Source organism: Chinchilla lanigera, unplaced genomic scaffold (assembly GCF_000276665.1).
Source record: "Chinchilla lanigera isolate Chin_1 unplaced genomic scaffold, ChiLan1.0 scaffold00015, whole genome shotgun sequence".
In the NCBI taxonomy this organism is placed as follows: Eukaryota; Metazoa; Chordata; class Mammalia; order Rodentia; family Chinchillidae; genus Chinchilla; species Chinchilla lanigera.
The window spans coordinates 28855700-28869983 of NW_004955416.1; the positions used below are offsets into that span (position 1 = coordinate 28855700).

Consider the following 14284-nt stretch of genomic DNA (forward strand, 5'->3'; position numbering starts at 1 on the left):
CAGCAGTCTATACAAAGGTCAAGATAAGATTTATATATTGTTTTCTTTGTAAAACTAACATGTTTCATTTGTCACTCATTGCCTGTTAGAATCCCTGAACCTCAAAAACCTCAGCCAAAGCCACCTGAAGATATTGTTCGTTCAAATCATTATGATCCAGAGGAGGATGAAGAGTATTACCGAAAACAGCTCTCGTACTTTGACCGAAGAAGTTTTGAGAACAAGCCTCCTGCACACATTCCTGCCAGCCATCTCTCGGAGCCTGCCAAACCAGTTCATTCTCAGAACCAACCAAATTTTTCTAGCTATTCTGCAAAGTAAGTTATTTCACCGAAGACCTGCTTTTTAAAAATGAGGTGAACTATAAAGGCTCAGTTGCATAAAATAGAGCCAATCATGTGAAATTAAGTATATTTTTAAGGGAAGCAGTTACATGTACTCCATGATTTCTTTAGGCTGTAGTGGCCCATACTTTCTAGTGCTGGGTGTGTATTTGATTTTTGTTCTTAAACTGTAGCAGTTTTTGTGTTAGAAAATGTGTAAATGGTTTTGATGGGAGGAAGAGTAAAGCAAGAAGATCCTGATTTTTAGATGAATTGTCAAAGACTTCCCCACTTCTGCACACATAAACTTGATGATTCTTTTCTTTATTGTCTGTTTTTGTCTTTTAAATATAAAAATAAGGGTAGGAGGGGCTTATAAAGCAAGAAGCGTGTTTCATTGGTATAACTAGAAGGGACTTTAGAGATTTCTGGTCCAGTTTTATACATGAGGAAACGAAGATCAGGTGAAATGGCAGAGCGGAATTAGGACTGTACTCAGTTTTTGACTCTTGGCCTTGTTTTGCCTGTATTTGCTGCTCCATTCTCTTGCGTTTTGGTGTGTTTTCTTGTGCTGTGTCTTCTGCTGGTACTTTTCTCTGGCTGAACTCTTGTCTGATAAGAGTTTAGTACCAAGAGTTGGGTGTGAACTCAGACACCAGCAGGTTCATACCTCCCCAGAGCGAAACCCAGATGACCAAAAATGGGTGCAAGTTTGTTGCAAGGAGTTCCCTTGCACAATCATGAGTGCTGTCTAAGCAAATGAAACCAGAGGGCAGAGCTATTGGAGATTTCTCTGCACTTAGGAAAGGCCTGTTGCCTTTGCCTGATTAGGTCAGGTCCACCCACATTGTCTCACTTCTGGTCAAGCTAATGCCAAGAGATGAGAGGCGCTATATCTGAAAAACCCCTTCATGGCAGCGCCTAAATGAGTGTTCAGATAACCAGGATATGGTTTATCCTAGCCACGTTGACACACCAAAAGTCATCACACACCACTTTGGTGTCTGAGATTAAAAGCACCTAGATTTTCATTTAATTAGATGGTGGCTTTTGTGAACCTATCGTTTGTTGATTGTAATATTAAGAACTTGATTTTAATTACCTCTTTTTTTTTCTGAGACATCATTGGAAGTGAAAACTTAAAACATTTTTCCACTGTCATCTATTTAAATTCTTACATCTGCAGAAAAATGGAGTTAGAGATACACCTACGCAGACTTTGAGTGCTGCAGCAGAGATTCTGTACAGATAGTGTCTTATGTCTTATACTGTACAGATAGTGTCTTATGTCTTATACTCCCCTCTCACAAGACTCAGGAGGTGCCCAGTAACATCTAGGTAATGGGATTAAGACTCATGAGCTCACTTTTGGTAAGCTAGGTGGGTGTATCCTGTGGTAATCATTTTTATGTACACTATTTTGTACACATTAAATATATTAAACAAAGGCCCACAGTATAGTTTAAAGAGGCATTTTATTTATCCTTTTACATACTCGATAAGTAGTGTACAACCCTAATGGAATACAGTGAGATGTAGAAAACAAGTTTTGCAGAAAAGTCAAATGAAAGGTATTTTGATTTTGTGTCACTTTGCCTTTCTGAGAAGAAGACCTAATAGCCTGTGAGAGATGCCTTTTCGACAGGGTCTAGAACACTACCTAGTGTACAGTAGAGGATCCTACTTGTTGAGGAAATGGAACTCAGCACAGGTCACATGTGGATAGCTGGTATATCAACCTCCCTCCTATTCATAAGCACAGCTGGAACCAGTGTTACTGATTGTAGTTTTCATAACAATATATTGCCCTTAAAAGATACAACATCACTTCTGCTTTTTAAGAACTACATTTAAGAGATTAATGGTGGGGCTGCATGTGGTGATGCATGCCCATAATCCCAGCATTCAGGAGGCTGAGACAGGAGGATTGCTGTGAGTTCAAGTCCAGCCCAGGCTACATAGTGAGACCTGTCTTCAAGAAAAGTTCAGTGACAGGTTGTTTCATGTCACGTGACATTAGATAAGATGGGCTGTGAGAGTCAAGCATGGCAACTTTCCAAATAAAGCTCTGCCCACTACAAGGCTTGCCTGGAACTGGATGAGGTCTTGCTAGGAAGGACTGTACAATAATCATAGACATGTTTCATAGATATATATATTTCCATTTGCTGATTCTTCATTACCCTAAGGGAATCAGTAGCTGTTGTGTTAAATCGCTTTTTCTGTGTCTTTGAGATTTCTTCTACTGAGCTTTTTTTTTTTAATGGGACATTTCACTCTTATTCAGAACCTTCTCTACTGGGCATGGTGGTGCATGCCTGTAATCCCAGCAGTCAAGAGGCTGAGGCAGGAGGATCACCTTGAGTTTGAGGCCAGTTTGAACGTTACATGTCAAGACCCTATCCCAAAGGAAAAAAACCCTACTCATCATCCTTGTGTACTGCTCCTTAATTTGGTTCCTTTTGTTCTGTTTTTTGGATTTTTTTGATGCTGGGTATCAAGCCCTGGGTCTGGCGCATGCTGTGCAAGTGCTCTGTCACTGAGCAGTGCCTCTAGCCTGGTTCATTTCTTTCACCATTGTAGCTGCAGCAGAGATGGGCAGAGGTGGAAGAGTAAAGCTCAGACATGGCTTTTCATTGGCAACAACTGCAATAATGTGGAGGGTGGGCACGCAGGGAGGGTGTAACTAAGTTACTGTGCTTTAATGTATTAGTAATTTCCTTGGCTAACAGAATTAGTGATATTTTTATTTATGAAGCAAATTATACTGACATGGTAGATATTGGTTTATATTTTAAACTGACATTTGAGTTCCATTTGCTGTAGATTTACTTAGTTAGATTGACTATTTTCTTTCATTTTTCTATTGCGCTTGCTTTGCCATCACCTAGATTTCTTGGCTCTTACACTAGCTATGACTACTTGAAAAGGAACGTCAAGTGGTAAGATTGGCATTGATGTGAGGCTGTTACATGAGGTGTCCCTCACTGTGTTACTGGCATTATGTGCACTTCGAGATCTTAACATCATCTTTGAATGCTTAGTCTAAATGCATGCAAGCAAGTAGCAGCATAGTTTTAAAGCTAATCATAAGACTAGACTTCTTCAACAAAAGTCTTCTGTGAAAATGAATGTACATCCCAAATGTGTATGTTATGTTATTGACTGTGCACATAAAGCCAGTGTAGCTCTGGCACTCTGCAGTAAAGTTTAGATGGTAATGTTGCGATTACAGGTTTATTTAGATTTCTTTTGTTTGAGTTTTGTGTGTTAAACTATTGGCAATTTGAAAAATAGGATATATGGCATAGTTTGACTTAAAAGAGCCTTGTACAAAACAAAGAATATGTGCTACTCTAGCAGTCTTTAAGCAAAACAAAAAAGACCTGATAAACCAAGGGCAGATTTTAAAGTAAAAGATACTCAGTTTTTTAATGTCACTCTAACACGCCTATGCCCTTTCATTGACTTACTATGTGTGGCTTTTTAAATGTTAAAGTTGGATAGTTGTACAGAGGCAATATGGCCTAAAAAGTCAAAAACATTTACTTAATCTGGCCCTTCACCGAAAAAGTTTGCCAGCCTCTGGTTTGTGACATCGGTTCTTAATGCTTATCCTGTATATGCCAGGCACCAAGGCTTTTTGTACCTTAGATACAAAAGCAGAAGTGGGTGTAAGGAAGACTTGTGCCTAGATAAATTTTTCAGAATACAGTGTTTACAAGACTTCCTCAAACCTACCAACCATTACTGTTTTTTGTAAATACCACAATTTAAAGAAGTATACCTAAAATACCATCTGCCTTTTGGTTGCTATCTTCTGGATGTTGCACTAATATCCTTAAAGTATCTGTGCTGTCTTGACATTACTTGTGCTGATGAATGGTTGAATTTGTTTGTACATTTTGGTAGAGTAGCTGCCTATAGTCACAATAAAATGTGAAATGTCTAGATTTTGTTTTAAACGTAGGAATTCTTGGAGGAAGAGAATTTGTTTTGTGAATGAGTTTATTTACAAGTGTTGGTATTTTTTCCATATTTTAAATAGGGGGAAACCTGAAGCTGATGCTGGAGACAGATCATTTGGTGAAAAACGTTATGACGCAGTCCAGGCCACCCCGCCTCCTCCTCCGTTGCCCTCACAGTACACGCAGGCAGCTCAGCCTGTCAGCAGCTCTTCCGTCCACATGCACGCCAAAGGAGCACATGGGGAAGGTAGGGAGTTCAGAGATCAGTGGTGTTATGTGTTATAGTAATGCTTGTGAATTTCAGTTCTTGGAATGTTGAAGCTCTAATTGGTTTCTATGTAAAAACTACGTACTTGAAACCTTCAGGCCACTAGTGGAAACTAAAGATTTTGTTGAAAGTGTCTCCTGTTTTCCTGATTGCTACCATTATACTGGACAAGCCTTTTAGCCAAACAGAGCTTAATCATCTTCAGCATAGATTAACTTTATGTCAGTTGCCATATCTTAGACAAGTAGTATTTGTTTATATCTAAATTTAAGTACTTGAGTGGACTATAAACATTATAGTCCATTTTCACACATGGACATAGGAAGGCCATGAAGTTTAACATTAACTGTATCACATAGCACCTGCTGTGCTGAAATTTCAACAAAGTAGATAGCATTCACTTTTATTAATTCGAATAACCGTGTAACATATTACCCAGAGAGTATAAACATACCCAAAGAGTTTATCCATTCTCCCATTGACAGACCTTACCTGTGATTGACATGAGTCAAGTTCCAGGCGATGTCTTCAGTCACACAAGTTGTTGTTCTAAATTAATACTACTTCAAGATTTTCTTCACACACTATCACATGTGCAGATAAAGACAGTTTTAATTATTACTTCTCCATCTTTATGCCTGTTTTTGTTTTTCCTTGCTTTATTATACCTGCCACAGTGTCCAGTGAAATGCTGAATAGAAATGATAAACACAGACATCTTTTGCTAGTTCCCCACGTTAAGGAGAAAGGATTGAATGATTCACTTTTACCATAAATGTAGAGTGTAGAGGCTGTTCATCATGTCTGGGAAGTCCCTGCCATGTATAGTTTGCTGAGAGTGTTTTGACAATTTTTTTTTATGTATTAAGATCATATTATGTTTGTCTTTTATTTCCCTTAATGTGATAAATTACATTATGTTCATGAAGAATTTGGATTAGTACTTTTCTTGTAATAGTCTTATCTGGTTTTGGTATCAAGGTTTTGGTAGTTAGTAAATGTAGGACACATTCCCACTTCCGTTGTTTTCTCAGAGTTTGTAAAGCATTGGTTTTATTTTTTCTCTTAATTTTGTAGAGTTTACATTACTATTTTACACTACCTCCAGCAGTGTGTGATATCCTTATTGTTTCATATCTTCTCCAACACTTGGCATTATCAGACTTCTCAGTTTCACTATTCTTGTGGGTATGGTGTTGTTTTTTGTTTTGTTTACGTTTTCCTAATTAATAATGAGATGTGGATTATCTTACTGTATGGTAACTAGGCATTCTAGCTTTCACTCCTGTTTTTGCTCAGTTTTCTACATTTGGTTGAGTTGTTGGAGATACTAGGTGCTCTTAGGTTTAAGGCACTAATCCTTTGTCAGTTCTACATTTTGTAAACACATTTTATAAGTATGCAGCTTTAAAAAAAAACTTTATGGTGAGTTTTCAATATTGAAATTTTCTTTCAGTTAATACTGAAATTCTTAATATGGTCAAATTTGTCTTTCTGTTTCTAATTTGTGACGGATGTTGGGGAAGGGTTACTGAGACACTCGTCTCCGGAGGCTGGGACCCTTCCCTGAGTCGGAGGCAGCAGGGTGCACTGGTAGCACCACCTCTGTCCCTTCGCATCATACACAGTCCTCCGGGCTCAGGAGCCACCCCAGGGTTCCGTGCCACCAGACTAGGACAGGTTAAACAGGAGGGAGGGACGTCACGGAGGCTGTTCAGACTTCTTTCAAAAAGTTTTAAAAATGCTTCTTTTTGTGTTTCAGGTAATTCAGTATCGCTGGATTTTCAGAATTCTTTAGTATCAAAGCCAGACCCACCTCCATCTCAGAGTAAGCCAGCAATGTTCAGACCACCACACCGAGAAGATACTGCCCAGACTACTTTCTACCCCCAGAAAAGTTTCCCAGATAAAGCCCCAGTGAATGGAGCTGAACAGACTCAGAAAACCATCACTCCAGCATATAACCGGTTCACACCAAAACCATACACAAGTTCTGCTCGACCGTTTGAACGCAAGTTTGAAAGTCCAAAGTTCAATCACAATCTTCTGCCAAGTGAAACTGTACATAATAAACCTGACTTGTCCTCAAAAACCCCCACTTCTCCAAAAACTGTTATGAAAGCACACGGTTCAGCACAACCTCCTGAGTTTGACAGTGGAGTTGAGACTTTCTCCATCCATGCAGATAAGCCTAAGTATCAAGTAAATAATGTCAGCACAGTGCCTAAAGCTATTCCTGTAAGGTAAGGTACTTCATTGGCCCTGTGATTGGTATTATGTGAGATTGATGTAGTTTACATGATTTGGAACTTTTTCACTGTACCTATAAAAGAAGCAAAGTGTAATCACAGTGAATGCTGTTGTGTACAACGTGGGTGTCCAACTTTTTGGCTTTCTTGGGCTACATAGAGTGAAAAATTGTTTTGGGCTATATATAAAATGTATGATATAGTTAATATATATAAGGAGCAAAACTTCCTTTGTTTTTTATACTTACTAAATTTTTTTTTACAAAGTAACAACCCTAAATTTAGTGGTTTAAATAAGAAAACTTACATGTCTTCTTAATAACAATAACTGCCTACCTTCACAGGCACACGCAAGTAGATGGGTTGAAATGCTGTTATCAGTAATTGCTGCATTTTGCTTGCCAAGCCACACAAGCATGTGTAATGACTGATACGTATAAATTTCTACTCAACTCACAGTACGTGGTTAGCACTCTACCGCACCCTCTCCTACAGTGTTCTGTGGTCACCAGTTCAGTTTGTGGTAGCACACTGCACAACTGAGTCATGACAAATATTGCTAAAAATTACAATGTTATAAGTTTACAAACAGTGAGGCAGCATTACTAACTGTCCTGGGCAGTAGGTGTCTTGAGGACTTTGGATTGGATATACTTGATTGTAGAAAGATCTCCAAGAGGTACAGGATATTAAAATTAGTTAGCTAATAATAAGGTATGGATCAGTGAGTATTATCATTGTCTCTGAGTTACCAAAAACTGAGTTAACAGGGAGCAGATTGCCCAGGGTCACAACACAGCTAGGATGAGCTGTGTCCAGCCCCTGGTTATCTGACTTCTTAGAAGATGAATGTCTTAGAAATAGAAGTGTCTCAATTCCTCATGTACTGTTTGTTCAACAAGGATGCTGAAAAGAAACAGAAATGTAATGACTTCAAAAGGGCTATTAAAAAATAGTAGTTAGTAGTAAGGTAGTTGAGCAGATGAGGCAAGGCCAGCCCACCTGAGTCCTTACTCGAGGTACTCTTTTCTTATTATTTAACGGTTGACCAGACTCATCCAGACACTTAGCAACACAGTCTCCTAAATACAGTTATATTTCATGCCAGGCAGAACCCATGGCCAGGAGGGCCACCTATAGTCTGCTTCCCAAGAGAAAGGGAGGTTATGTCAGTCTGCTGCCTTCCTGCTTCTGCGCAGTTCTCGGTAATTAGAATGGGGCTGCTCTGAGGGGCTGGTGGGGGTACTGCCTCAGGTGATGGGCTCTCCTCCTTGCGTGGTGTCATAGGAAACTGTCCATGACACACAGTCATGCTGGAATGAATTTCAGCTCATCTTCGTATACTTTTGTGTTGTTGGTCCATTTTTCTGTTCACCTCTAAGTACAGGGTTGAAACTACTCCTGAAGTCTAAGATGCCTTTAGTTGTAAGATGCACCATTGATTTATGTGTCATTAAAAAGAAAAAAAATCCTACCAGTTAAATTATGAACATGAGTTTTAAAGTACCAGGTTCATGGATTTTAAAATGTGCTTCTTTTAACCCGTAGTAGTTGGGTGAGCAAGGTACAGGTTTTATACATTCAGATTGCAAATTCAGTAGTGACGATAAGTTGACTAGTTCTTTTCAGTAAAGTAATTGATTTCTCCAGGAGTAATATGCTCTCAGTTATCCCTGTAATAAAAATCTTTCATTAAAAGTTAAAGTAACTCTTGATTATGTGGAGAAATAAATGAAACTACTTAGGGTAGCAATAGAAGAAACTGTATATTATGAATTTACTCATCCACTATTTCTGAACTCTCAGTCCTTCAGCTGTGGAAGAGGATGAAGATGAGGATGGTCATACTGTGGTGGCCACGGCTCGGGGCATATTTAACAGCAATGGTGGGGTATTGAGTTCTATAGAAACTGGTGTTAGTATAATTATCCCACAAGGAGCCATTCCCGAAGGAATTGAGCAAGAAATCTATTTCAAGGTCTGTCGAGACAACAGCATCCTCCCACCTTTGGATAAAGAAAAAGGTAAATGTGTTTATTTTTCTACTCAGTTTTAGTAACTTAAGCATTGTCCTTTGCACACTTCAGAGCTTAACATGTCTAGTCAAAGAATAATCTAGTAACCTCTCTTCTGCCTTTACTCTAGGCCAGTGGTGTCGAACCTTTGGCATGTATGTTGCAGCAGGCTGTTTATCATTATTGAAAGCTCTGAAACGTTCATCATCACTGCTATAGACCAACCACAGCTTATCCACTCCATTGGGCAGGGTCTCCCATATGAACTCTTGATTGGTGGCATAGACATTGTAGGTGGTCTGCAGTGAGACCTTCTGCATAACATGCTTTGTTTTTCAGTGTGAAATCAAAGGTGACAGCAAATAATATAGGTCATTGGGCATCCCCCCACATGACTACCAAGCAGTCTTGGCTGATGTAACCAAATTTGTCTTTGAGTCAGTCAGCCCTTCCATCTTTTAACATTGGGTTACAAACGCCCTCCTTGCCAAGGCTTTATGCTACCTGTCCCCTGTCTGCAGAAGGTAAGCCTCGAGGTAGGAGCTGTCTCAGCATCCTACAGACTACTAATAAACTCCCTCCAGAGTAAATGAAATAGTCTTAGAGGACATCACAGTATGTTTCTGAACTTCCAGAGGAACTAGAAATGCTGTGCTGTGTGTTGTGGTATTTTCAGTCTTCCTGAATCTATCAGGATGATACAGGACTTCTTTTGGTATTGTTTAGTAATATGTTGCTTTCGCAAATACATTACTTCATCTCACTCTTTACATGTTGCTAGAATCCTAACATCCCCAGTTCTCCAAATTTGGAATGTCTTATCTTAAAATCTGATAGGATTAGCTCTGTTAGCCCCATGCAAATCCCTTCACCCAAGGCTGTAGCAAACATATTTAAATGAAAGATAGAAGTAACATTTGTAAAAAGTACATTTGAATGTTTTATGCTATAGATCTGTATGACTGAATGCAGTAGCCCCCACATGTGGCTGTTGTGAATTGAAAGGTGCTCAACATGTAAAATTCTGATCTTTATAGTTGTACATTTACGTGTTGCAGTAGTGTTTTTGATGGAGTTAGATGACATATTAAAATTGATGGCAACTGTTGCTTTTTATTTTCTGGCTTGGCTACCAAAAATTTTTAAGTGATGTTTGTGGTTTCCGGCGTACTTAGTACTGCAGTAGAGAGCTGACGTCAGAAGTAGGAGGAGGGTGAGGAGACCTGTGTGTCTGGAAGGAAGACTGCCATCTTACTCCCGTGCACTCCCTTCTGTGACTCTAGGTGAAACTCTGCTGAGTCCCTTAGTGATGTGCGGGCCCCACGGTCTCAAGTTCCTGAAGCCTGTGGAGCTGCGCTTACCACACTGTGCGTCCATGACTCCTGACGGTTGGTCTTTTGCTCTAAAATCATCCGACTCCTCGTCGGGTATGCTGTCTTCACTCTGTCCTCTGGGGCTCTGGGGACTGTCATTGATTAATACTTGCCTGATGTTGCTCCCTGTGCTGTTTTGGCAGATCTTTACCTCTGTTCTTATGGCCTTGTAGGCATCATCAGTGTTTTCATATTTCTTTATGGTACATATATCAGAAATGAAGGTGGAAAGGTAGAGAAGTTTCTGCCTTTCAAAAAGGTGATTTGGCCAAAATGATAAATTACTCTATCAGAATTTTCAGGATGTCACAGATTTCTTACTGTCCTATACATAGATGTGTTTTTACCTTACTATTAAAATGATTTTATTCCTTTATGTAATTATTTCATTTTTGGTTACTATTCTTCATTGATGTGTAAAGCATGTATCCTGGAGAGATATAAGAGATCTTCCACTGTGAGCATACTTGGCCGTGATTTTTCAATGTGAAACGCTTAAAAAACTTCTGTTGTGCATTTTTTTTAAATGATTTTTTTTTTTTTCCTGAAAATCATAATTTCAAACCTTCCGTTACATTTTCACATTTCTCACTTCTTGGGTGATTTAAGTCAGCTACAAATTGGAACTGTCTTTACTATTGATATAGGTCACTTTAAAAGAATGTGATACAGAAAAATAAAAATTTAAAATTTCTAAATTTTTGACAAATCAAATGAACATTACTGAATTTCAGTTTGGTGCATATAGAGGCTGTGGAATAAAAATTATAGTAGGAGCATATTTTACCCGAAAGAAAAACATTTAATTTGTGTGGGTGTGCATATACCTCATTTTCTAGAAAAGAACTGCCTACTGTAGTTACTTGCATTATAAGTGATCTTCTTCCCGATATCTACATGAATTATAATTGATTCCCACATTTGTTATTTCTAGTTTTTTTTGTGATAGAAGACTTGTATTGAAACAACATACTTTTTCTGTAAATTTGAACATATAAATGTACCTTTATGTAATCCTGCATGACTTTAGGTGGATTGCCAGTATAAAAGTTTATTCAAATTGTCAGTGTAGAGTTTGACAGCCACTGACTTAATCCTAACAAAAGCTAGTATGTGGGAAGGAAACACAGAACTTTAAACAAGATGCTTTTCATTTACTTCCAAAGTTGTCATAATACTACCTCATTGTTTGAACACTTTGTTCTCTGTAGTAATATGTAAGCCCATCTGTATCTGTGAAATTAAGTCACTCTTTTTAAAAACCATGGATCCCATCCTATAACATATTACTAACTGTTGATATGCTTAGGTGCTATGGACAGGGTATGCAGCTGATGTTGTTGACATTTTGGCCAAATAGCTGTTTGCTGTAGGGACTGTCCTGTCCATTGTGGGATATTTAGGGACTTCTCTGGCCTCCACCCCTAGAAGCCAGTTAGGTCAAGCAAAATTGTCTCCAGGCATTGTCCCATGGGTACAGAATCACTCCTGTTGAGAGCTGTTGCTATAAGGAAGCAAGTCTGCAGCTTTGGTCCTCAACTTACTTGGATACTACACACACACCCCCATAACAGTTGTCCCAGTTTTTCTTCACATTCAGAACCCATTGAGAAGGGTTCTTAGTGCTGGCTACAAATCTTGAAACACCAGGATTTTTGTTAAAAACTCAAATGCCCAACACCTACCTCAGACCTACACAGTCTGTGAGTGTTTGAAGCTCTGCGAGTGCTTTTGTTGCTCCAGAGTCAGGTCAGCAGCTCTGTTGTTCATTCTTGGGTTGGGTGGGGTTGGGCGGGGCGGGGTGGGGTGGGGATGGGTTGGGTTGGGTAAGGAAGAGGAGAGTCCTCAGGAACTAGATTCTGCAGAACTTTTGAGGTCTCATTAGTTGAATATGGCATGTTTGCTCTCACATGCAGTTCTTACAGGTGATCACATAATTATGGTCCAAACTTTTGAATGTGAAAGAAAGATGTTACTCATAATTCTATAGAACCGGGAGCAGACTAGGAATGTCTCAGGCATATGATTGCCCTAAATTTTCATAGTTTTTGGAAAAGCCCGGTTAACCTGGTAATGTAATAAACACACATTTGAAACAGCTTAATATGTTAAAGAAGTTTATTATCTGAATAGATGTATCCATATTTGCCCTATAATCGTGAGGTACTGTGGATAACAGTTTCACCAACTGAAAATGACATCAACTTCTTCTCTCCTAGGTGATCCTAAAACCTGGCAAAACAAGTGTCTTCCTGGAGATCCAAATTACCTTGTTGGAGCAAACTGTGTTTCTGTCCTGATTGACCACTTTTAATTTTAAAATATAGGAACTTGATTAAATAATGTGAAGCTGGATTGAACTTACTAAATCTAAATGGAACCACTCTATCAAGTATTATACTTCTCTTAGAATTGATACTACAGTGTGTTAGTATTGAGCCTTTGTTGGCACTGATGAAGATTAGTGAGCATGCCTCTGAATCATGGTCAGAAAACATGCTGCAAAACTGCATGTTTGTGATTGAAGAACTATTGGTATTGGCTAGAGGTTCAAAGATACTTTGCTTTGTAACGATTTTTGTACTTTTTTATGGTGACTGCTTAACTTCACATACTGATTTCCGTTAAAATACCAGCCAGTAAGTGGGGGTGCATTTGAGTTCTGTCCTTTCCAAAATACACTGTTTCAAACTTTATAATGCCCCTGGCCTAGCATACACATTTTATTTTATTTTATTTTATTTTATTTTATTTTATTTTATTTTATTATGCATGAGGTAATGTGCACACATTTAAAAAATGCACCTGGAATATATAACCAGTATAGTGGATTTAACAGAAATGTACAGGAGGGGGATTTATAACTTTAGGGAGGGGGGAGGTCAAATGAAGACAATTGCTCATTGTATATGAAGACACATTTTGCTTAGGGAAGGACACCAAAGCATGTGAGACTGGTTCCATTTTCTTCTTTGGATCTATAAATTAACCATATCACCACAGACATACTAACCAGCAGGAATGCCTTATCCCCGTATTTTTAATTCTTAGCTCATTCTCGCTGTGTACTACTAAGTTTTTATGGCTTGAGTGTACATCATATACTGTATCATGAAAAAAGGTGGAGTAAATTGTGGATGTGGTGGTTTCAGAAATGTGAAACCACCCAGAAGAAAATAATAGTGTGATGTATGGATTTCTTTTCCTTCCTTCCTTCTTTTTCTTTCTTTCATTCATTTTTTTTTTTAATTTTTGACAAGGGGCAGTGGTGGTTTTCTGTTCTTTTTGGCTATGCATTTGAAAACTTTGATGTTTTAAGGATGCTTGTAAATAATAGCGTGCATACCATTTTTGTTCTTGGTTTGTAAATTAACTTTTATAAACTTTACCTTTTTTATACATAAACAAAACCAAGTTTCTAAAGGCTACCTTTGTATTCTCTCCTGTACCTCTTGAGCCTTGAACTTTGACCTCTGCAGCAATAAAGCAGCATTTCTATGACACACAAGGTCATTTTTTTAAAGAAAAAAATGCACAGAGTTGTTACATTTTTAAGTGCTGCATTTAAAAAATACCGTTACTCAGAATTCTCTAGTTTGATTAAATTCTTGCAAAGTATCCCTAATGTAATTTGAGATACAATGCTGTGCCCTAAAGTGTATTTTTTTACTAATAGACAATTTATTATGGCACATCAGCACGATTTCTGTTTAGATAATACACCACTACATTCTGTTAATCATTAGGTGTGACTGAATTTCTTTTGCGGTTATTAAAAATCTCAAATTTCTAAATCTGCAGAATAAAACTTTTTAAAGTAAATTGCTGGTTTGGTCTCTTTACCCATGGTTTCAAGTTTCATGGAGCTTTATAGTCCTGCCTTAGAATCCTGCCCTCTAGTTCTTGCCCCTTGAGTGACTGCCGCCGCCTCCAGTCTGGTGCTACACGTGCAGTCTTCGCTGTGGCTAAGCACTGCAGGGTGGACAGCGCTGGTCAGAGAGCTTCAGCGGAAGCATGGAGTTGGGGAAGAAGTGGGCTGCTTGTGAACTGCTTTTGTGTTCTTTCCACTGCATTCGTACATGTGTGTC

General features: G+C 38.6%; 1 protein-coding gene across 5 annotated transcripts in view; it reads left to right on the top strand.

Annotated features, from left to right (window-relative positions):
* The window catches only part of Tjp1 (tight junction protein 1), a 228911-nt gene extending 214893 nt beyond the window's left edge, over positions 1-14018 (top strand). For 2 of the 5 annotated variants that reach the window (XM_005381650.1, XM_005381656.1), the window contains 6 exons: positions 90-317; positions 4372-4538; positions 6322-6802; positions 8615-8832; positions 10107-10250; positions 12416-14018. In XM_005381650.1, coding sequence (XP_005381707.1) covers positions 90-317; positions 4372-4538; positions 6322-6802; positions 8615-8832; positions 10107-10250; positions 12416-12510 — 1333 coding nt within the window. In that variant the 3' untranslated portion in view covers positions 12511-14018. The remainder of the gene's footprint in view (positions 1-89; positions 318-4371; positions 4539-6321; positions 6803-8614; positions 8833-10106; positions 10251-12415) is intronic. The other 3 variants (XM_005381654.1, XM_005381657.1, XM_005381653.1) reach the window with 2 other exon arrangements.
* The last annotated feature ends 266 nt before the right edge of the window (positions 14019-14284 follow it).